At 36.9% G+C, this 26,020-nt stretch overlaps 1 protein-coding gene across 5 annotated transcripts in view; it reads right to left on the reverse strand.

Moving 5' to 3' along the window:
• FAM149A (family with sequence similarity 149 member A) overlaps positions 1-16,541 on the reverse strand; it is a 78,183-nt gene extending 61,642 nt beyond the window's left edge. For 2 of the 5 annotated variants that reach the window (XR_012476910.1, XM_074228807.1), the window contains exon 1: positions 15,285-16,538. Coding sequence is in view for 3 of the 5 variants with exons in the window: in XM_074228807.1 (XP_074084908.1) it covers positions 15,285-16,450 (1,166 nt within the window). In the remaining 2 variants the exon portion in view is untranslated. Of the gene's footprint in view, positions 1-15,284 lie in introns of all 5 variants that reach the window. The other 3 variants (XR_012476911.1, XM_074228808.1, XM_074228809.1) reach the window with 3 other exon arrangements.
• Positions 16,542-26,020: the final 9,479 nt, after the last annotated feature.

Below are 26,020 nucleotides of genomic sequence, written 5' to 3' on the forward strand. Positions count from 1 at the left end.
AAAGTTCTCTGAGGAAAACAAATCCTTCAGATGTAGAATGGAGCTAAAGGAAGCTGATGACTTTATAAGAAGTCAAGATACAATACTTCAAAACCAAAAAGAATGAAAAATTAGAAGAAAATGTGAAACATCTCATTGGAAAAACAACTGATCTGGAAAACATATTCAAGACAACTTAAAAACTATTGGAATACCTAAAAGTCATGATCAGGAAAAGAGACTTGACCTCATTTTTAAAGAATTCCTACAGGAAAATATTGTCCAGGGGGTGGCTAGGTGGCAGCAGTGGATAGAGCACCAGCCCTGGAGTCAGGAGTACCTGAGTTCAAATCCAGCCTCAGACACGTAATAATTACCTAGCTGTGTGGCCTTGGGCAAGCCACTTAACCCCATTTGCCTTGCAAAAACCTAACAAAGAAAAAGGGAAAAAAAAGAAAATATTGCCCAGATATACTAGAAGCAGAGAACAAAATAGAAATGGAGAGAATCCACCAATCTCCCCAGGAAAGTGATGCAAAAAAAAACCAACAACCCCCAGGAATATTATAACCAAGTTCCATAATTCCCAAGTCAAAGAGAAAATATTACAAGCAGCCAAAAGGACACAATTCAAATGTCATGGAATTGCAGTCAGGATCACACAGGACTTAGCAGCAACTACATCAAGGACTCATAGGGCTTGGAATATAATATTACAGAAAGCAAAAGAGCTCAGAATGAAACCAAAAACCAGCTACCCAGCAAAACTGAACATCTTCTTCCAGGGAAAAGATGGACTTTCAATGAACCAGGGGAATTTCACATGTTCCTATTGAAATGACCAGAACTGAACAGAAAGTTTGATCTTCAAATACAGGACTCAGGTAAAGCATAGAGACTGGAGGAGAAGGGTAAAATATGAGGAACTTAATGATGATGAACAGCATGTATTCCTGCAAAGAAAAATGATACTGATAATACTCATAAGAAGCTTCTTATTTAATAGAGTAGGTAGAAGGAGCTTTTATAGTTGAAGCACAGGAGAGAGTTGAATTTGAAGATATAATATATTGTAAAAATGGAATCAATGGCTAAAAGGAGAGGTGGGATAGGCTAAGATATTTCATATAATAACTTCATATAATATTTCATATTTCATATAATATTTCATAATTTCATATAATAATATTTTTATTACAATGAGCTATTGCAATGATATGGAAGGGAGGAAGGCGGGGGGGAGTGAGGGAAACCACTCTCATTAGAGTTGACTTGGAGAGGAAACAGCATATATACTCAATGGGGTATAGACATCAAGAGTAAGAAGGAGAGAAGGGGGATGGGGGAAGGAGGGGGTGTGAGTGATGGAGGAGAGGGTGGACTGTGGGGAAGAGTGGTCAGATATAACACATTTTCTTTTTTACTTCTTGCAAGGGGCTGGGATTGGAAGGCCTGCTGGGACCATAGGGCCAGGTGGGTGCTGGGCCTAAGGGGTGGTAGTGGGGATGGGGCCTCTTGGCCCCAGGGCTGGTGATCAGTCTGATGCACCATTCAACTACCTTACAGCACATTTAAGAAGAGGGACAGAGTGAAAGGAGAGAGAGAGAAAAATAGTATATGTAGTGGAGAAGTACAAATGGAGGGAGTTAAGATCAGCAGTGGCAACAGTGGAAAAATATGGAAGTAACTTTTGTGATGGTCTTATCATAAAGAATGTGATCCACCCATGACAGAGCTGGTAGTTTTGGAACACAGACTGAAACACATTTATTATTTTTTTTATTTTTATTTTTTCTTTCCTTTCCTTTAGTGCTTATGAGGGTCTATATTTTTTGGGGGGAAGGAGGTATTATGTTTACTCTTAAACAAAAATATTTTAGCAATGAATAAAAAAAACATCATTTGTACAAAAATAAAAATAAATATAACAACCCCAAAAAAATTTTTTTAAAAAAATAAAATAAAAAAAAGAAAGTACTCCACTACTTACTCTTCCTCCAGCACATTGATCCATCTTGTTTCTCAGAGCCTTAGCTTTGGCCATTTCCCTTATGAGAAGTGCACAGCCACAACACCATATCCTTTTAGATTCCCTAGATTCCTTTACGACTCAGCTCAAATCCTGCCTCCTCTAAGAGGTCTTGTCTAGTTCCTCTTCAGTGCCAAATGCTATTTCCTCTTCTGTCACCTTCCTTCCACTCTCTATTTATCTTGTAGTTTTGTGCATGTTGTTTCCTACATTAGAATGTAAGCTTCCTGAGGGTAGGGATGGTTTTTAATCTTTCATATGTTGGGGGAAGTGGATGAAGGTAATCTGGGTTAAATGATTTGCCCAGGATCACACAGCTAATAAGTGTATGAAGTAAGATTTGAACTTAAATCCCAACTCTAGAACCAGTGCTCTATCCACTGTGCTACATAACTGCCCCTGGTTTTCCTATTTATTTTTTGTATCACCATGCTTAGCACAGGCTTGGTACACAGCAAAAGCTCAGTAAATAGATGCTTTCAGTTACTTTTCAGCCCTGTCCAACTCTTTTTTACCCAATTTGGGCTTTTCATGGCAAAGATACTGGAGTGCTTTGACATTTCTTTTTCCAGTTCATTTTACAGATGAGGAAACTGAGGCAAACAGATTAAGTGAGTTACTCAGGTTCACACAGCTAATTAAGTGTCTGAGGCCAGATTTGAACTCAGCAAAATGGTTCTCCCATTTTCCAAGCACCTAGTCGCAAAGTGCTTTATAAACAGGACTCAAAAAGATGAGTTCTGATTTCAGACCAGCACCTTATCCACTGTGCCACCTAACTGCCCAAATATTTGATTATTGACTGATTAATGTATGAAGTTATCACACAAAGCAAATCAATTGTAATCTAGTTTTCCCACACTGTATTTTGGAAGAATACTGTGATCAGCAGTAATAACCTTAAACTTTTGAACATGCCAAGAAAAGGATGAAATAGAGGATACTTCATGTAATTTATTGAGTTCAATTCTTCAATGAGTTCATTTGAGCAAGTGAGGAGGGTCATAGCTTGCCTTCCTCTTTAGGTCATAGGGGTGGGAGAGTCCTGCTAAAGTGCTTCAGCTCCACCTTTACTGCATAAAAGTATTTTTTCAAGCCCTTTCATTTAGGAACATTTTCACATTGCGTCACTGTTACTAGGCATGATGAGGCAATGTGCTCTTTGTTTTTTTAACTCCTTAGAGTATTTCTGTTTCCATAGGGAATGAGACATCATTTGTTTCCATTTAGTATAGTGGTTAATTGAATCAAGCTAGCAAGAATTTATATAGCACTTCAGGGTTTACAAAGAGTTTTGCAAATATTATCTCATTTGATCCTCATGACAATCCTGGGGGGTTCCTCATTTTACAAATAAAGAAACTGAGGGCCAGTAAGTTAAAATGACATGCCCACAGTCAAACTAATAAGTAATCTGAAGTTAGGTTTGAACTCAGGGATTCTTGACTCTTGGACCAGAACTCATCTGAGCCACCTAGCTACTGGAAGGGACCTTAAGCTCATCATTCCAAACCCCTCATTTCATAGATGAGGAAGCTGAGTCACACAGAGATTGAGTAGGATTTGAACCCAGGTTTTTCTGCCTCCCAAGTCTAGTACTCGCTCCACTATACCAAGCTGCCTTCAACAATTATACTGTCACCCTCACTCATAGACAACTACTTGTCTAATATTTATGTATCATAGTTAATACTTAGTGTCATAGAAGAACCTTATGCTGGGAATGATAAATATTATACAATGACATTACTATCAATGATCAACCTGACATATATGCTTCCTTAACACACAGAGGCAAAAATAGTATTCAGGTTCAAGTGAATTCTCTTTGAAAAGACTGAAATTTGGCCAGCTGTGAAACAAAACTTAAGGTTTCAATTTCATGTATGAATATTTTGCTTCAAGATATGCAACAAGAGACTACCAAGCAAATCCAAATGAGGAAGATTTAATAGTAAGAAATCTTTTTATAGGACAAGAAAAAACAAATTCTTGTTTTCTCTTGACGAAAACATAACACCCTTGTTAGAAGCCTACCTAATCGAAGTCATTACTATCCTTAAGAATAAATAGAAAATCATATGATTATCCGGAGGTTGAGTTCTCTTGCCAACAATTCCCTATGGAAATACAAGGTCCCAGCAGAAAACACCAGGAACTTCATAAAATCTCCCAGGCAACCAAACAAAAAAAAAAAAACCAAGATAGTAAATGTTATAAATGAAGGAGATTTAGAATACCCTTGGGTTTTAATGAAGTAATCAGAAAGGGAGAAAGGAGGATTCTGGGGAAAGGGAACTTTCCTACTTAGTATTTTGTATTGTTAAGGTAAAGGACTGTGTTCCAGGGCTAGGAATTATGTTTCCTACAATCGAGGTTGTCAGCATCCTTCTTTTCTTCTCTATTCAGTTATGGTTGACTAGTCAATTCTTACTACAACAACATGGAGCCTCCTGAGTATTCCAGACCAGACTTGTGATTTCATTGTGGGAGGGAACTCCCAAAGAGGAAATGCACTCAGCAACAGCTCTGAAGTCTGAAGAACTAAGACCTAAGTCTGAACTAAGGAACTCTTGTTGAATTTTGTTCACAAAGCAATTAACGGGCAAAACTTGAAACATATCTTGGGGTCTCAACTTAACTTTCTGCATACTTCACTATATTATTTCTTAAAGCTTTGGGAAATATTTCTCTTCCACTCTCAAAATTTTAAATAAAAAGGATGTTTAAAAATTATGATAAAAAAGAAAAGAGAAAGCAGGCATAGACAAAAATATTATGAGCTCAATGATCTTAGAAAAACATGGATACTTTCACTAAATAATGAAGAGTTCATAAGTAGAACAATAGCAGCAATATTGTCTTAAGAACAACTTTGAGTTAAGAAATCACATTTGAATGAAAAAGTATTATTAATACCCAAATTAACTGCAACAGATATATGAAGAAAGATTCCAACTTCAACCAGAGAAAAAAAGCATGTATGGGGCATCTAGGTGGCACAGTAGATAGAACCCTCAGACATTTGATAATTACCTAACTGTGTGACCTTGGGCAAGTCACTTAACCCCACTGCCTTGCAAAAAAAAAGAAAAGAGTATGTAGGATATGTATGTATAAAAGTATATATTTATAGAATATATGTCTAGAAGTGGGTATGGAATAATTTTACATATATATATATATACATATATATGTATATATATATATATATATATACATATAAAGGTAGCCATCTGTAGGCAGGGACAAAGGCATGGAAGAGAAAAAATAAATTTACATAATAACATACATAATAACCTTATTATTTATTTTAAGAGGAATAACAAGTTGTACATATAGATTCGCAGTTTCATGTGCAATTTTTAAAAATTATTATATTATGTTACAAAATCATTATGTTATTCCATATATTAAAAATGAAATAAATAACATTTTTAAAAGAAATATTTTTCCTCTACCCCCAAATTAGAAAACCAAGTTTCTGTTTATGAAATATCATAAATTTTATACATTAAAGAGCATCCCTGCTCTTTAATTGACTTGCCCTTTCTAAGTAAGCAACATCAATGAAAATTCCTCTCATTTCCCTATACCAAGGAGCATATGTTCCCACAGTATAAGATCAAGGAGATAGAATTGAAAGGGACTTTTCAGACCATCCAGACCTTTAGACAACCTCTTATTTTACAGATAAGAAAGCCATCGTCTAGAAAACTTCTACCTCATTGTTCCTCCATTGACAGTCTCTGTCCCTGTTCTTTTCCAAGATGGAAGCACAAGCAAGGCATGACAATTGCTATTGCCTTTTCAAAAATCTTGAAATGATGAAAATGATCAACACTTCAAAACTGAAAGCCTGTTTTGTAACTGTCTCTGCCCTGGGTTCTTTTAATAATTCAGTGGATCCATGAGCTCATCCAAGTAAGTACTCTCTCCAATCTATGCAGTTCATACCTGTTTTTGTCCAAATATATCCTCCCAAACCCTCCATAAATGAATAAACACAAAAATTCATTTTAGAAGTCCTTGCTATATGCCAAGTATTGGAGATCATAGAAATGCAAGACAGTTTTATGGGGGTGTTTCTTCTAATGGGGGAAGAAACAATATACATTGGAAGAATCACATTGATTGGGGTTCCAGAAGACAAAGAATCAGGACAGTTTTTTGAGGTAATTTCTTTTTTCTGTGGGGGGAGATCACATAGCTTGTCCCTCATTGCTGGAGAAGAAGAAACTAAAGGGTTATTTTATGGCATTAATTGCCCCAGTAAAAGAGTTTTTGGAAGTGGAATTCATGTCAAGGCTAGAAAGTGCACTTTTTAAGGTCAAATTGTCTCCTGAGAAAGAGGACTAAGATGCCAATGTCAACATTTACTACCTGTATGACTTTGGATAAACTTAACCTTCCTGGGCTTCAGTTTCCTTTTCAAGAAAAATTAAATGCTTTAGATTAGGTTGTCCCTTTAGCTCTAGAACTCCTGTGTTCCATCCAAAGATCTACAGCATTCCACTGCTTTCCCCTTATAAGAACTTAGCTCTAAAATAAAGGCACAAGGTAAATATTATCACTGGAAGATTTCTGTATTTACTTCTATCATTGTTTATGGTATCTCTATGCAAGAATGTACATGTAGTGCGTTTATTTCCAAGAGTACTTGCTGTTCTTCAGTGGTCTAGAGTAGAAACCTTAACATCCTCCAAAACTGATTCTCAAGTTTGTTTTTAGACTGCTACTACTACTACTACTACTACTACTACTACCACTACTACTACTATTAATAATAATAATAATAATTATTATTATTATTATTATTGTTATTATTATGTAACTAAGTGATGCAGAACATTGGGGCTGTAGTCAAGAAGAACTGAGTTGAAATATGGCCTCAGACATTTACTGGTTATATGATCCTGGGCAAGTCAATCTTAATCTGCTTCATTCTCATTAACTGTAAAATGAACATATTAATAACACCTATATCCCAGGGTTTTGTGAGGTTCAAATGAGATTAACTGCTAGTTGGTGATAGTAGTAGTAGTACTAACTATAAAGGTAGAGGCAAAAATCAGGGAGAATCTTAAGGTATGTATTTATGGGTTTCTTCTTTTCTATTGTTCAAGGATCAGTTAAAAGATTTTCAGATCATTTCAGTTTCTTTACTAAACCAGAACATAACATTTATTTATACTGCACTTTTAAATTTGCAAAGCCCTTTTCAACAATGGAAATTGCCATGGGTTCTCAAAAACTGTACCATTGGAGTTCAAGACATGACAAGTCTGTCTACATGGAACAAATATAGGGTTGATGAAAGATGAAAGGTCACTCACCTGAAGACTAGTTTCTTTAAGGGAACTCATCACCAAAAGCCTGGCTCACAGACGACAATTTATTTTCCCCCAATAACTCATTGGGGGAAATGGTGGTCTGTCAAGGGCCAGCTCCTGAGAGTGATTTACACATATTTTTAGTGACCTTTGCCACCAGAGATATGTATGTATTCCTGCTCATTAAATGGAATTGTTGGCTCTCCAGTAAACTCTGAACTGAGACATTCTGTGGTATTCTGTGGAGGTATTTTTAGGAGGCTTTTCTGATAAGGAAGTTTGCAGATTTCTAAGGATAAATATTATAAATTAACCCAAGAAATTATGCAGTGGGAGCTTGTTTAACCTGTCATTCCTGAGATAAGTTTTTGTTATAAAAGTCTGAGTATACAAGAATAAAGCAGTAGAGTTTTTATCACAACCTTGTGCATATCTATATTTGACACATGTAACCCTGGCATTGGTAAAAGTTTTACAATGGATTTTTTGAAATTATTATATGTATATATATATATACATATATATATATATATATAAAACTAAATTCATAGAGAATCTTATTTTCTTTTTGAAAATAGGAGTGAAAAAAGAAAATAGGAGTGTGAACAAGAGGAAAATAATCTTATAAAATAGAGATGCGCAAGAAATTTACGCATAACAGATATTCAGTTATAAGGTTAACTTTAAGAGAATGAAATGTCAGCATGGAAACATGTTTTATGCAAATTAAGAATTTAATGCTTAATTGTAAAGAAACAAAATGATAAATTCAGAAGAAGGTTGTATAAGAGATTGGGAAGTTTATCTTAACTGCAATGACTTCCAATAATACTGAATAAGTGTAAGAGGCTTTGAAAACTGATTGGGAAATTGAAAATTATTTATTCCATATTTAGGTAACTTACTGATAAGCAAGATGTTGAAAGATTATATGATCTAGTTTTGTCAATACAAGCTATTTTACTGTAATGATGTCAAAGCCTGGAGTTAATGATTGACTGCTTTGTAAAGGTAATGAGGGAAAATACCCAAAGTTATGAACCTCTGAGTTCCCTGAAATTTTTAAACAATGTGATGGACCTTATTCTAGACTAGTAGGTCCAAGCATAAATGCAATAATAGAAAAGAAGTTGCAAACTACTTTTAAATCAAAATGAAAGGATGAATTATATGCCCAATTAATGGTGTTAAAAAATAGCCACAAACCCTTAACATTTTTACAGATATTAAGTATAGTTATCATGTGGTCAGACACATAAAACAGCTTTTATTAAACATAGCACTGATGAAGAATTACATCAACTCCTAAAGAATTACAAGAAGTTATAAGAAATAGATAGAAACAATTTCTTTTTTATTGAACATATAAATTCCCACACTGGATTGCCTGGGCCTATTATATGAAGATAATCAAAGAGTAGTTGATTAATTAACCCTTCCACTTCTTATAAGCTTAGTAGAAGAGTAAGGCAGTCTCACAAAAAAAATTTCACCACAATGGTTCTTTACTAAGGAAAGAGAACAAGCAAAGAATATAGTAAAATCCTGTCAACAAAACATTCCATATTTACCTATCCCTCTAAATTATTCTAAGAATCCTAGAGGCCAGGTTCCTAATGAGTTGTGGCAGATGGATGTGACTCATTATGCACCTTTTGGGAAAATGAAATTCATCCATGTTACTGTAGATATATTTAGTTCATATACAATGGCAACAGCACAACGTTCAGAGGCTACACAAGGTGTGAATGATCATTTATTCCATTGTTTTGCTATTGTAGGGATACCAAAATCCATAAAAACAGATAATGGCCCTGTATATACTTCTATGGCATTTAAACAGTTCTGCCTATATTACAATATAAAACACATTACAAGTATTCCCTATAACCCCACTGGTCAAGCTTTAGTAGAAAGGAAACAAAGATCTTAAGAGATTTCTAGAAGTACAAAAGAAGGGGCAATATATAGGAACAAAAGGGAAACAAAAGAGGAGAATAAATCTTGCTTTATATACCATGAATTTTTTAACATTGAATGATAAACAATTAACACCTGTAGAAAGATTTTTTTTAATTAGGATATGCAACATGAAGAGAAGGACATCAACAATGAAAATGACTAGATCAATTATTAATCTGGGTTCCAGGGTATGTTTCTGTTTTGTCCACAGATGGAGAAACTGTCTGGATACCAGAAAGAAACATCAGACCATGCAGACCAGATGAATCAAGTAATGCAGAAAATTAATAACTTACACTTAAGAGCTAGAAAAAGAAAAGATAAGAGGAGAAGGAAGGACAGACCATGCAAAAGGAGAGCTCAACATGGACTTATACGACAATTTTTTATGATGCTTATATTACTCATGAACAATTTTGGGACTGTAAAAGAAACTGAATATTGGGAGAGAGTGTGACTGAAATTGTATTAATAGGGGAAGCAAATTATTTGAGATATAACAAATCCTACTGGAGATATCAAAGAAGAGATGCTGAGAAGTTAGGCATAATTTTTCTGGTTTAGATACTATGATACCTTTATGTTTTTGTAGAACCATGTGTTAAATTAAGTAAAACTAATCATTCAACTCATCCAAATATTTATAGCATGGGAGCATTTAGGACCTTAGAAATATCAGGAATTCCATTTGTAGAAAATACTGAAAGTAGGAAAATATTTCCTACAGAACCTCCTTGTTGAAATTTACATGCTTGGGATTTCAAACATGAACGTTTTCCACCCTGGGTTGCCTGTCACACCTCCAATAGAAGAATTTATGATCATTCTATTTTGCGACAAATGTGGAATTCTTCTGGTAAAGTTATTTCATGGGGTATTCCAGGCTACATTAAACCAATTGTACCACCAGAAATAGGATAATTCAGAGATATGGAAGGCTATGGCAGCAATAGATGAGATAAGGTATATACAATGGAATAAGATGTTAGGCAAAATATCTCACACAGAAAAGAAATTGTCTATGGCTGCATGCACAGGACTAAATATTGCTTTCATGATAGGATCTTTCAAAAAATGTCAATATTACTAGAGAAAAAAGAAGAATATAATGTTGACTGTTACAATTGCATTATTCAGACATGTGTAAGGAAAGAAGTGATGAATAAGAAAAAAACAGAAGAAAATATATTCAAGAATTATCAAAAGATGTTACTAGAGCATTAAAGGCTCAGAAGAGAATTAATGAAGATCTTGATCGTTTGATTAATGCATTACAAACCTCTGTAATGAATATAGGCGATCATGTGGATGCAATAGAAATGAGATTACAATTGCAATGTGATTATAGATTTTCTGCTATTTGTGTTACTCCTCTAAAATATAATACTTCACTTATTCCATTGGATAATGGAATATAGTATAATGATTCTATAATATGGATATGAACCAATGGCATAAAATTGTTAATGGTATTGCATTGGCACCTAGAATGGAAATGGACTCAGATATTGATAATTTGTTTAACTTTGTTGATAGGTTTCATCCTTTTCATTTTATGAACCTATTAGTGAGCATGCTTCCTGGTATCTTTGCATCATTATTGATATTAATGTTTTATTCCCATTTGTCTCAAAAGTCTTTTTTTCTCTAGGACAAAATATAAATGTCCCAACACACTGTCTAAAGCTTCAGCATGCCTAAGAAGGGGGAATCTGTCTAGGACAGCTCCTGAGAGTGATTTACACATATTTTTGGTGACCTTTGCCACCAGAGATATGTATATATTTTTGTTCATTAAATGAATGTGTTGGGTCTCCACTGAACTCTGACCTGAGACATTCTGTGGCACCCAGAGGTGCTTTTAGGAGGCTTTTCTGATAAGGAAGTTTGCAGATTTCTAAGGATAAATATTGTAAATTAACCCAGGAAATTATGCAGCATAATTCCTGAGATAAGTTTTTGTTATAAAAGTCTGAGTATCCAAGAATAAAGCATTAGAGTTTGTACCATGACCTTGTGTATATCTCTATTCAACCTGACTCTTGTCAAATGTTTAGACACACACCAGAACTATTGCTGGTGATAGATAGTGGTCACAGGGAGGAGTTCCAGTTTATCTCAGTGTATCAGTAAATGGAAAAGTTACACTTACAAAATTGTAGGTTTTTAAAAGTATATGAGATTAAAGATTCATCCTCCTGACTCTATTTCTGTTAACAAAAGTACTCTCTCTCTCTTTCAGGCCTGAAATTTTATAATTTTCATTGACTTCTCTTTCTCTATAATTTTCTTACCCTGTCCCTGACAGGCAATCATTGTTATATCTTAATAATTCTACCTCTGTAATAGCTCTCCTTTTAAATCCCAGTGGTAATACTTTCATTACTTCTCATCTGAATTATCATACTTCCTAAATGGTCTTCTGGACTTCAACATCTTTTTTGTTGTTGAATCATTTTTCAGACATATCTGACTATGTGACCCTATTGTGGGTTTTCATTGCAAAACTACTGAAGTAGTTTGTGATTGCCTTCTCCAGCTCATTTTACAGATGAGAAAACCAAGGCAAACAGGATTAAGTGACTTGCCCAGGACAAGTAGGAAGTGTCTGAGGCCATATTTGAATTCAGGAAAGTGAGTCTTCCTGATTTCAAGCTAAGTACTCTATTCTCTGTGCCACCTAGCTGCCCATAGTAAATCTGCCCAGCAATAATAAGATTATAGATTTATAGTTGCTACCTCTTCATTTTACAGTTAATGGAAATGAATCACAAAGGTTAAGTGACTCTTCCTCACACAACTGGTGTCTCACAAACATTATATGATCCAATCCTGACTTTAAGTCCAGTGCCCTTTCCTCAAAAGTCCCCTTTTCATGTAATTCATCAAAATATTGAAATTCAATTCACTCTCCTACAGCACAGTTTTGATTATATCACAGCCTTCAGAAAACCCTTAAATGATTTTCCATTATCTCCTAAAATGAGATAAATTATAGATAAATATAAAATGGGACAATATTTATAAAGTGCTTTGCAAGCCTTAAAGCATTTTTTATAATGCCAGACTATTATTACTAAATAAAATTCAAGCTCCCCTTTCCTTGTATTCAAAATCTTTCATGATTAGACCATAATTACTTTTCCAGTATTTCTCCCAGTACTTCTCTTTACTCAGCCTACAGTCCAGGCAAACTGGATTATATATACTATTCCCTGTGTTTGCCCTGAGTTTTTCTACCATGCTCCTCATGCTAGATTACTTACTCTAAACTTACCTTCTTTTTTTTCACCTAGGATTCAATTCAAATAAAAAATACTGATTTCTATGGGGGGGGGGCACATCACCAAATTATGGTTTTTATGCCATGTTATAGTTAAATTTAAAATATGTGCAAGGTGAAGTAGAAAATAGTTTCTGACCTCAAGATGCTTACTTTCTAGTAGAACATATGTTCAAATTAAATCCTAAATGAGTCTTTTCTTAGTTTCTTATCTATAAAATGAGGATATTGGACAAGTTGGATTCTGAGATTCTTTTCAATTCCAGAGCTTTGGTCAGCTCTGTTCAATTATTCAAAAGAAACCTTCTTTAAGAAGTCTGTCCTGCACTGATGCACTGTTGGTGCAGTTGTGAACTGATTCAACTATTCTGGATGGAATTTGGAACTATGTCCAAAAGGCAACCAAACTGTGCATACTCTTTGACTCAGAAATACTACTTCTAAATCTGTAACCCAAAGACATTCCCCCAAAGAGAAAACATCTATTTATACAAAAAATATGTATAGCAGTTCTTTTCATGGTTGCTAAAAATTATAAATCAAAGGGATGTCTATCAGTTAGGGAATGGCTAAGCAAGCTGTAACATATGATTGTGATGGAATATTATTGTGTTATAAGAAATGACAAACAAAATGATTTCAGAAAAATCTTAATTGATTGCAAAGTGAAGTGAGCAGAAACAGGAGAGCATTATACACAGTAATAACAAGGTTGTGAGGTGAAGAACTGTGAATGACTTAGTTATTCTCAGCCATGCAAAGATCTAAGACAATCCCAAAGGACTAATGATGAAGAATCTGCTTTCGGAGAAAGAATTGATATCGTCTGTTCCATTTCCATTATTTTTTTTTAAACTAGAGTCTCCTTATAGAAAATGATTAATATGGAAATATTTTACATGATGATATGTAATCCATATCTGATTGCTCACCATCTCAGGAATGGAGGGGCAAGGGAGGAACTCAAAACTTTAAAAAATGTTAAAAATTACTTTAACATGTAATTGGGGAAAATATAATTTTATATATAAATATTTTAAAAACCCTGAATCTGTTCTAATTCAGTGGTTAGCCAAGTATATGGCACATGATAGATATTTAATAAATGCTGGTTGATTTACTGATTCTCTGTCAAAAGTCCTCCCCTTTGGTCTCATAGTACTTTGTAGCTCTTAATACACTGCACATTCACCTTCTAACCTGTATGTTTTTATTTATGTACAATATACTTTCCACAAAACAGTTTACCACTCCATGAGGACAAAAAAGCTTTATATTTAACACTCTTTGCCTCCAAGGAAGGGAGGAAGAAAAGAGGGAGAAAGGAAAGAACATGTTTGATGATGAGGAAAATATCTCCATTCCCAAAATTATAAAACTCTAAAGAGTATACTGTTTAGTAGTATAAATCCTTTTCAAGTCCCATACTGAATATTCAACATTTCTCCCAAAGAGCAGTCAGATCACAGTTTAAAGCAGGTGTATAGCTCTGTTTACTCATGAAACATTAATACTATAAAGGCTAAGGACCAGTAGACGAAAACAAAGATCTTGTTCCTGAGACTCTCTCATTCAACTTCTTAAAGGAAATTGTCTTAGAAAATGGTTCTGGTTCTTTTGATGGAAATCTTCTTTATATACATTGTACACTTACTTAGGCATACATAGAATTAACATTTTAAAGGCATATTTTAAAGTAAAATAAACAAGACATTTAGTAGTAAGAAAACATTTTTTCCCCCAATGTGAATTTAATTTCTAATAGGAATTAGTGTTCGATTGCCTTTCTAGATTCCAGGGAGAAATCTTCATCTAAATGAAGATCATTCTATCTAATATACTTTTTGCTTTTCAAATTGTATGTGGAGTTTTTGAGGGGTAAAAGTTTCTGTGAATACTAAATGGTTTCCCTTTTTTGTACGTAAAAGTGACATTTAATTCAAAATGCCTTACTTGTGAAGTAAATTCTAAATGAGATTCTGCAAGAAGCATTGACTGAATTGAGAGCTGGGGAGGAAGAGAGAGCAGGAGGGAATATACTGAGATCTGCTTCAAAATTTGAACTACTGAAATTCTCTCTATCCAGGTGAGAAAACTGCCATAGTTGCCTACTTCCAAGTAAGTCTAGACCTATTTGGGGGTAAAAACTAAAAGGTTTGTTTTTCTTTTTCTTTTTCCTTAAACTGGAGATATTTTGTTTGTTTTTTCAGGGAATTTAACATAGTCAATGTTTGTGTTTGGTTACTCGGGATAAAAGTCACTCTTGCCAATTTCCAAGGAAGAGAAATGGTTTCTCCAAGCTTTGGAGCATCTGATAAAGGCCCAAAGCAAACAAGAGGACAAAATAAATTTAAGTAGGAAGTGTCAGGACATAAGAGTCAGTTTCAAAAAACAAACAAATGAAACTTCTTTCCCTCTTCTTCTTGTCTCCTCCCTTCTGTCTTCTTGCCTGCCCTCCAGAACACGGGGGGGGGGGGGGGGGAGTGGGTAGGAGAGTGGGGGTGGTAAACTTGGAAGAGAAGAGGTCTGGGTAAAATCTGGAGACACCCTAAAACTGAGGAGAGCAGGAGAGAAGGATTTATAGGTCAGTTTGGGACTATCGTGTTCATTGGGACCTGCGGAAGCGAGGTTTTGGGGGCAGATCCTGAAAGACCTGGGGGCGGGGGAGAGAATCTGAGAAAGGTTAAAAGTAACTCACGTTTCACCGCTGCCATCGTCCTCTGACTCAGTGTCAGTCCCCCGCTCCTCGCCGATGTCCGGGAGGGTAAGGAAGAGAGTCTTGGGCCAAGCATTGGGCTCTCGTTCTCCCGGGCCTGCTTGGCGCGGAGAGCGAGCCGGGCTTCCCGCTAAGCCGCTGTGGCCAGCACCGAGGCCCGTAAGGGGTTGCAAGACCAGCCCGACCCCTCCGGGAGCTGGGGGCGGCCGCCACCAGGAAAGGGGGAGAGCAGGGGAGCTGGCCCCGCTATTGCTGCAGCTGCCGCCTCCAGCACTGTCTCGCCGCGTCAGGGACTGGACAGGGGAATGGAGATGGGGGGAAGGCAGGGACTGGGGCTGGAGTGGGGGGAGAAAGTGCTGTTGGGGCTGGGACAGGGGCTGCAGCTGAGGCTGAGGAGGGCATCGGACTTGGAGCGGAGCCTCAGCGTGGGACTGCGAAAGGAGCTGGACCTGAGTCTGCGGGAGGGGCAGGAGGTGGAGATGAGGCTGGGGAAGGGGCTGCGAGGGAAGCTGAGGGGGAGGCCGGCAGAGGGCTTGAAGCTGGGGCTGCGACTGGAGCTGGGACAGAGGCTGCAGAGGAGGCTGCGAGGGACGCTGCGACAGGTGCTGCGGCTGGGTCGGGCCGTGGGCCAGGAGCTGAAGAGGGGGCTGGGAAGAGAGCTGGGAGAGCGGCTGGAGCGGAGGGTGGCAGCGGGGCTGGGATGAACTGCGGGACGGGGACAAAGGGGGAGGCAGGGCCAAGGACTGCGGAAGGGCTTGCAGCCTGGCTGCCCGGGGGCTACTGGGCAGGGAGAACGGGGCTCCCGCGATCTCTGCTGCTTTCCTCACGGAGGAAACCCTAGGATAGGAGGCGGTAAGGAGAGGATGGAGGGGCGTCGCGGAAGGGAGCGGGACAGAGGGTCCCCTCGGGGCGCCTGGGGATCGGGGAGCCACGGTGGGGAAGAGAGGGACGGGCTGAGCAGCACTGAGGCTGGTGCTGGCGGGGCCACTGGCACTACCCACGCCGGAGCCCGCCGGACCGGTCGCAGCCGCCGCCGAGGCGCCGCCGGACGAAGCGGAGGCTGCAGGGGCCGCGACCGCCGGCGGCTGCACAGAGGCTTTAAAGATTTTGGCAAAGAGGGACCCCAGGTCCAACACTGCGCCCTTCATGTCTCCGCCCTGGGAGTCCGTGTCCCGAGGAAGTCCCGAGTCACATCACAGCGCACAGAGCCGCCCCTTGGCAGCGGAGGGCCATCCCGCACCGGGCTCCCTGGGGGAGGGGATGTCGGGGGGCCCCCAGCTGGGTGGCCCCGCGGAGCTCCCGGGCTCAGTCAGGGCGCGGGGCTTCTCCCGCTCGCGGCAGAGTTGGGCGCCTTTCTGTGCGCATCAGTTCCTCGGATCTTTGCACAAAAGCCCCAGCTTTAGGACACCGGTCTTCTCCCCAGTACCCCAAGAAATGAGAAGAGCGGGGATGCGGGAAGGCAGCGGCGCAGCTAGGCGTCCTCTTTCCCCCGTCTTTGCCCAGGGCAAGGGCCCCGGGGAGCAGCTAGCTGCCGTTGGCTGGCAGGGAGGTGAAAACCCACAACTAAGGCTGCAGGAAGTCCTGGCTGCGCTGAGCGTGCCCGGAGGGACTGGCGCTTGCAGCCGCCCTGAGTCCTGCTCTCTCCGCGGGCCGCCACAGGTGACACCCAGCCGAGGGAAAGGGAAGGCGGTTGCTAAGCTAAACAAAAACGGAACTCACCGCTAATTGGGCACCAGACCTGAAGTCCGCCGTGGATGCAGAGACCTCCCAACTGGATTCGGATGCTTTACAAAAGTAGCAACCAACTTAGCCAGTATCTTACCCTACTCTCCATAAGGGCCCTTTTGGGCGCGTGGGGTGCAGCGGGGAGTTGGCACAGGGTCCAGCGTGAATGAAGAGAAGAATCTGGACAGGAGAATCGAATACTCGGTTTTTCCCTGGCAGTATAGTGCCAGAGGGGCTGTCATAGTCCGTCTTCTTCCATGACTTCTAGTCTGGAAAGGCCAAGGTTTAGGTAGCTGATGGAGATGGAAAGAAGCTAGCTCTTAGGAAGCAGAAGTCCATCAGCAGAAACATTGTTCCTCGGGGTTCTTCTTTGCAATTATATATTCTTCCTTCCCTCAACATGCCCTACTTGTGCTGCCTGTTATCATATAGTTTATCTCTCAGATTCATTCTGCTTCCTCCCACGTCCATTGATCATATTTGCTTTAGTTCAATATCCTCTTAGAAGCCTCAACTCACTTCAAGGCTCAGTTCAAGTGCCACCTCCTACAAAGAGAGCTTTCCTGAAATAACTAATTATTAGTGTTCTTCAAATTATTATTTGTACAGTACCCCATCTAAAGTTATTCTCCCAAAAATACAATGAAAAACTGGGTCCCCCAGAGAGATGGCAGCTACTTTGGGTGCTCAGAATAACCCCCTAGGATGCATATTCTCCTAAGATGAGGATAGCTCATAAACCTGATCCATATGCTTCTCTTTAACAATCATCCAGTATGTTCAATTAGACTTTTAGAATAAGCATTTATTTGAATGGAATATCAAGAATAACAATCATGAAGCATTTCCTCCAAAATGTGGGGCATATTCCCTCCAAAATGTAGAGTAGGGGAGAAAGTGGGAATGAATTTAAAAATGCGATGAAAGCAAGTCACATATGTAGGGGACACATGTGACCTTAAGTAACTTAACTCCAGAAAAATCGGGACCTCAATGACCTTTCTTTCTCTGTAGAGATTACATACAGTTTACTGTTGGTGACAGAAGAATCATTCTTCAGCTAAACTGCATTTATTTCTCACATGCTGTAGCATCCCTTCTGGACAGCTCCATCTTCTGCAGATGGTTCCTTACCTGATTGGTTCCTACTGGATTAGACAGAGAGCAAGTTACCTGGTTGCTGGGTCATGAGTGAGTTTATTCTAAGTTGCTAAGCCAATATGTTGTTGCCAAATTGGGCTGAAAAGGTGGTTCTATCAATAAGATGTTCTCTGCTGCCTGAGTTGAACTCCTTGGGGTCCTTCTTCTATGTTCAATTCCAATCTTTTACAGTCTCTAACTTCTGGCTCAGATGGATCTTACTGTGCTCTTTTGAGCAGTGGTGTTCTTTCTCCAGACACTAACACTTAATATTGGCAGAAGCCTCTCCTCTTTGTTTCCCTCAGGTCATTAACTCTAAGGTTCATCAGTTCCAGGTAGGAGGTACAAAGCAAAATGTTACTTCAGATCCAAAGAAAAAGGAGGATTGAGAAGGAAGTGAACAATGATGTTTTTGATATACAATATGTATTTTAAAATGCTTGACTGATTAGAGTTGGAATTCAATAGGTATCATAAGATAGGATTTTCCAAAGGATCAAAGACTTGAAATTGTAGGGAGAATTTAAGAAACAAAATATTTTCTTGACTGGACTCATGTTAACTCCGAGTGTGGAAGGCATTGACTATAAAGAAAAGAAATTTATATGTGATTTTCCCCTCTCCCCTGAAGATATTACTTCAGCCATATTCTCTCTTTCCTGAGTTCCATTAGCAACTATTCAATGGAAATACTTTAAAAAAATTTCTTTATTTAAAAAAACTTTTAAAAAATGTTGCCAGGGATTGGTGCTGCCAATTTAAAATTGAGAGACTTTGAAAGGTAAAAGAATTCACTTACATCCTTGGGATTTTAAAACCTTCAGGATTATACAAGCCCAAAAGTATACATTTTAAAATCTTTTCTCCTGGAGAAACAAGAAGCTGTTGGTAAGCCATTTGAGGGCAGGAGAATAACAAAGACTAGTCCAAGTTTTAGTGAGAGAGAAGAAAGTGAAAAATGGAAATAGCCAAAGGACAGACAGTCATAGGGGCAGGCTTAGTCAGGCCACATGGCCTAGAGGTCCATTGTTTGCCAGCAGGGCTAGGCCAGGAGCATGGCCTAATTTAGAAAGAAAGAGAAAGAGATAGCCATCCTTGCAAGATGAAGGTAGGGTGAAGAAGAAGAACAAAAGTAAAGGTGTTTCCTCTTCCAGACAACTTAAATGTACTTCTGTAGTGGGTTGGGCAAGGGTGGTGCTTGGGGAGTGATCCAACATCTGACTCCAGGTATTCTATATCAAGAGGCAAGCTACAGGGTGGTCTTTCCTGTCCCAAGGTGCATGACTTCTAAATCCAACATGCTATTTTCTATCACACCTGCATAAGTTTGACCCATCAATGGCTAAGGTCAGGTAGACTGGAAACCAGAAGCTAGGAAAACAAGGAAGGGAAACAAGCTAAAACCATCTTGATGATTTCACATTTATCAGTGGAACAATGGGAGTTGATTTACATTACAAGAGCAGATAATATATCTAACTAGACAAATAACATGTCTAACTAGACAAATATTTCTTCTATCTTTCCCCTTAAAATTTAACAATGTAAAAATTGAAAAATTTGTTTCCAGTTGCAACATTACTAGATCCATAACTCCCTGCATAACTACTTTATGAGAAGTCTCTTGTAACAAAACAAAATAGTAAAACTAATAATAGTGACTTCATCTGAAAGTACATATAACATTTCACATATGTATGTCTCTATTTGGAAAAAACCTCAGAAATCTGTTTGCTCTTTCTTCTAATTTCCATACCACTAAAAAAGTAGAAGAGAAAAAAATTAATTGTAGCAAGTATGCAGATTTAAGCAAAACAAATTCACTCAATATTTATTAACAAAAATATATCTCATTAACCTTAATCTATCCCTTCTCTATAATGGAGGAATGTCTTCCAAATCCTGAATGATCATTATAGATTATAGTTCTTGTTTCTACAGTAGCATTGTTAATGCATAAATATTATCCTGGTTCTGCTCACTTCACTTTTTTCATTAGCTTGCAAAAGTATTTATATTTATTATATTGAAGTTGCAATATAAATTGCTCTTCTAATAGTGCTTTCTTCACTCTACCTCTATTCATACAAATCTTTCCATGACTTTTTGAAGTTATCAATTTCTTCAATTAATAGGCTTCCCTATAATAACCAGGGTTTGTTTGGTTTTTTTTTACTGCAAAAAATAGTTACTATAAATATTTTTGTACATAAAGGATCTTTTCTCTTACTTTGATCCCTTTGGAGTATTGGCTGTTAACCATTATTTCCCTTTGTCTAAAATGCAACAAAAATTTTAGTTTTATAAATGAAGTCCAATTCTCTAAGATCTTACCAGAACCCCTGGGTGAAAAGGTGTTAAAAGGAAAGAATTTATCTCTTGCCTAGATGACCAAAGCAGTTCTCCTGCCTTGGAAGGATGATCCTCCATCTGAAACACAACTTGAAAGCCATTCTTTGAGATGCACATTTCTAAAGGTCTGCACAGACAAAATCTTTTCCTTTTGATTGATAAAAAAGGACAGACTCTGTGAAAGGAGAAGAGATAAACATTCTGAATCTATATTCCTTTTTTCAAATTTTTTTATTTTTTATTAAACATTTTATTTTTTTTTACAATATTACCCCCAATCTTACTTCCCCCCACCCCCCACAGAAAACAATTTGTCAGTCTTTACATTGTTTCCATGTTGTACATTGATCCAAATTGACTGTGATAAGAGAAATCATAACCTTAAGGAAGAAACATAAAATATAAGAGATAACAAGATCAGACAATAAGATATCAGGTTTTTTTTTTCTTAAATCAAAGGGCATAGTCTTTGTTCAAACTCCACAGTGTTTTTTATTTGGGTACAGATGGTATTCTCCATTGCAGACAGCCCATCAAGGTTGATCATCACCCCCATGTTGTTGTTAGGTTGTACAGTGTTTTTCTGGTTCTGTTCATCTCACTCAGCATCAGTTCATGCAAATCCCTCCAGGCTTCCCTGAATTCCTGTCTCTCCTGGTTTCTAATGGAACAATAGTGTTCCATGACATATATATACCACAGTTTGCTAAGCCATTCCCCAATTGAAGAACATTTACTTGATTTCCATTTCTTTGCCACCACAAACAGGGCGGCTATGAATATTTTTGTACAAGTGATGTTTTTACCCTTTTCAATCATCTCTTCAGGGTATAGACCCAGGAGTGGTCTATTGCTGGATCATAGATCAATCATAGAAATTTAAGAAGATAATGAGTAATACAATCACAAATAATAATAATAATTACAGAGATCAATTCTTTTCCTTATTTAGACACATATCACATAGATAAAAACACACAACAGTGAGGAAAGATGTTTTTTAAGTCCACTTCTTCTGTAACACTTGATGTAGTTCTGTAGCTTCAGATATTTCTTCAATGCAGGTTACTTGTAGAGGTTTTTTCCCCTTTTCTGTTGAAACTTTTTACTAGAAAATGAAATCCTGTAATCCCTTAGATCTTGCTGATTTACAATTTGAACTAGAATTCATAGAAAATTCAGTTACATACAGAGTTTATAATCATTATTTTTGTTATTCCCTATTTGAAGAACATCTTTCCATTTAATAGATTTTCATAGGTTATACCAAATTAATTGAACTATTTTAAATTAGATAAATGTAGGGCATATTTACTTAAATTTTTAAACCTGGTTTTAATATTGATTGTCTGATATGATCATAGCAATTTACCATAAAAAATCAGAGACATACAAAAAAGGAAAATGGTCCCTTATGTATTTTAGATGTCTGTTCCAGGTGGAGGTTGTCTAGGGTAGACAAGTCTCAAGCCAAAGTTCTCATTCTGCCAGGTGAGAGAATTTTTTTTCTGAAAATGCCACATTGATGGGAATTAAATCAGGAAGAAGTCCAGTCTCAGATCAGGCTAAAAAACTGCTTCCTCCACTCTCTTACCCCGAACAACCTTTTTTTTTTTTTCCACCTGTAAATTTCAACAAAATCCCTCTTGTGTCTTTCTTCTTTTGACTTTATGGACTATGGCCCACCAGTCTTTTCTTTTTATACCTGAAGTTCATACTTAAGATAGGAAGCCAATTTCAGTCTCATGACATTTTTATAGCACTTTTCTATAATCAGACAGGGATTCATCTTTAAACATCATAAACTAAAGGATCAGAAATAATGTTATATTTTGATTATGATCGTATAGTGGTAACAATCGTGAAATGTTAATCAGGTTGCACAGGTGATTTTACAACAAAAAGGTAGACACAAAATCTCTTTAATATTTTCCATTAATATGCTTCACCACATGAATATATAAAAGCACACAGCTGTTCTGAATTAACAATGCAACAATCAATATATTGCAGGATAATTGGAGAAAGTAAAATGAGAAAAATTTTCTTTCCTTTTCAAAAATATGATAATCCCAACTGGTAAGTATATATAAGTTGAGTATATTAATCATAATATGTTTGATTATTATAGAATATCTACTTCCCTCTTTTAAATGTAAAACTACTGTTAAAAAATTATACTATCAATCATGCTAAATCTTATGTCACTATCACTTCATCACTCCCCGCTTTTTGGTCAAAGGGGCACATAATGCCACCTGCAGACTAAAAGAGAGAAAAAGAATCTTTTCATCTTTACATTTCCTCAGATGATATGGGGGGGGGTTCTTTTAAATATTCCTCATGTGACCCTGGGATATCTATCCTTTCCATCTCATTTGATATGACTACAGATGTCATAACCTTATTCACCAAAGTAGTCTCAGGAACTTAATGTCATACATGCTAATTTCAAAACACAGCAAGAACTCATCAATTTGCAATATTTAAATGCTCTTAACAGTAATCCAACCAATGGCTAATATATATATATATATGTATATGTATATATGTATGTATACATATATATTTGTAATATAAAACATTTCTATGGCAGCCATAAATGAAAACAAACATATTATTTATTGTAAATTAGGTTACAGATTTGAAAATTTAGCAGAACTTATACAAAAGTCTTTCTGAGTCTTGCAATAAATATTGCTGATGTTAAAAGGACAGTATATGAATTATGAACTTGTAAAATGATTGACATCTCTCATTCAATTTTAAAACACCAACAAAAACTTGAAAGTGGAATTTATCAAACTTGTAGTATAAAAATTTATTTTTAGGTATTATAAATTAATCCCACAAATTCTTTACAGTAAATAAATTCCAATTACCACAGAACTTCTAAGTACCAAATTCCTTGAACTTGAGGGTGTATACAAAAAGGAAGAGTCTGTTGGATTAAGCCATGGAGAAATATACCTAATTAAATTATCCTTACAAATAACTCTAAGTCAAATTTCTTCCAAATATTGGCTTTAAAAAGTGACATCACATAATTAACCCATTCATTGGTGATTGAGGTAATTAAAATTACTAAAAGCAGGTAGTTAAAATTATTAAATGTCCATCAGACCTCTTTACAGAAAAATTCTTGATAAAAATGAATAACTTAGGGGGCTGCTAGGTGGCACCAGCCCTGAGTCAGTAGTACCTGAGTTCAAATCCAGCCTCAGACATTTAATAATTGCCCAGCTGTGTGACCTTGGGCAAGCCACTTAACCCCATTTGCCTTGCAAAAGCTTAAAAAGAAATAAAAATAAAAATTAATTTAAAAAATTAATGATTTGATGGTTCTAAAAATCCTTTTTCTTTATAACTACAAGATTTTTTGTTCTTAATCTTAGGAAATTCATGAGTCAAATGTCAAAAATTATGGTTACAATAAGCAACAAAAATGCATAAGAAATTTAGTTTTCCTTCATTCGTGTTGTTTGTTAATAGCACAATCCTAAACTCCCAATTATTGAGCAATATTTCTTAATGTTAGAACATTTATGAATATCACAATATCATAATTCAAATTATATATTTTTCAACTAAAAAGACTTCTCAATTTAATGTATAAACTTAATAATGTACAGAAAATCAATCCATGCATGATTATCTCATTAAAAAGGTGATCATATAGCTTGAATACATTTCTTAATTTACATAATCCTGTTATTTTTTCCTTCCGAACTAAATTTTGTATTAAATCAACCCAAAATCTGGAATTCCAAGTCCTTAACATATACATATAAGTTACAGAAACTCCTCTCTTTTATTGTTAATTTTTTAAAAACAAAACAAAATTCTTCTTTCTGCAATTTCTAACTAAGAAAGAGTACTAGAATATGATTTTCAGTTTCCATTTTTTATTCTGGAATCAATACTTAATTATTTTATGAGAACTAACCAAACCAGCACTGTTTAGAGATCAGAAGTTGTACACTGACATCCTGTGTTGGAAGATTTTAGGGGCTCTGGTCTAGCCCTCCCAAATCTCCAAAAAGGCCAGTGACCTCTTCTTAGATCTCCTGGTCAGAAGAGAGGAAAGAAGAGCTGCTGGGGGAGCCCTTTAAATCTAAATTATGATTATGATTATGATTATTATTATTATTAGTTTTTTATTTTTTAGCATGCTAATTAAGACCAGTCAATGTAACTTGTCAGACCAGTAAAAAAAAAAAAAACCCTGCTAGTCAATCAGACCAGAAAAGAAAGAATAGGAAATAATAGAAAATAATAGAGCCCTCTTCCCCACCCCAAAAAAAAACAGCCATGATTTTAAGGAAAATCTGTTCCCATGGTGCCAAATCATGAGTTTTGGGGAAAGAAAAAAAATATATTTTTGAGAAGGAAGACTGGAAAAGAAAATTGGCCAATCAAAACATGGATTCACATTAGCAGACCTGACTATGCAGAGAGACAATTGAGAGCTTCCCTCTGCCTGTAATTCATCACAAACACATATAAAACACATAAAGAGCACTTTGAACCAGAGAGGCCCCCGGAACTCCAGGGAAAAACACTAGAGGGTCCCCTAAACACTACATAGACAAAGATAAAAGGGTGCCAGGCAATTCCTTTATGCTTATCTAAGACACCTCCCCCAGCAAACAAAAACAAATACCACACAAATCTCCTACAAACCAGAAGTAAAAATTCAGAGAACATCACATTTCCAGATAATTGAGTTGAGCCTCATTATATTCCAAAGCAAATTTTAAAAACAAGTCTATCCACACAGATTGCTGACCTTCCCATTTGAAAGCAGAAATATATTTACTGCTAGAAAGAACAGGCATGGAAAAATAGTCATTGCATGGGTCAACCATGATGAATACAACAGCAGAGGAAGGATTGGACACCACAGGAGAGGGGAGGCAGGATAGTAGCTGAAACTGGTTCTGTCCAAGGAGGAGAAGAAAGAGGAGTTTTAAAAACTTGAAAAGACTGAGGAAGGAATTCTTAATTTCTGGTTTTTACTATTTTCTGGAAGGGAACTACATTGTTTTTTTTTTTTTTTCCTGATGTGCAGGCTTTTTGCAATTATGACAAACTCTGGCTGCCTGACCCTCAGACTACCTCCTAGCTAAAGAAGTGTCTTGCATGGGCAGAGTCAGCTGCTTGAGTTGCAGAGTCAGAATCTTATTTTTCTTTGTCCTTAATTCTCTCTTTTCTTGGAGATCTTTTTTTTTTTTGCTCTATTAAATTTTGACTCAATTTCTGAATCAATTCAACAATGCATTGAAGAGGTTTATCTTGCCAAGTGACTCAGTTACCTTAATATTCCTGGACAGAGTAGGTTGCAGATTGTTAACAAAATAAGAGAGAAATGAAATCTGTCCTCCTTCCTTATCACGCTTCAATCCTCAATTTGCATCGAAGGCTTCTGTTTATCTATCAAAATATTGAAACACTGTTTCATCTTCCTTCTGAATAATAGTTTTAATTTTTGAAAGTTTTAT

Source organism: Macrotis lagotis, chromosome 3, assembly GCF_037893015.1.
Source record: "Macrotis lagotis isolate mMagLag1 chromosome 3, bilby.v1.9.chrom.fasta, whole genome shotgun sequence".
Classification (NCBI taxonomy): Eukaryota; Metazoa; Chordata; class Mammalia; order Peramelemorphia; family Peramelidae; genus Macrotis; species Macrotis lagotis.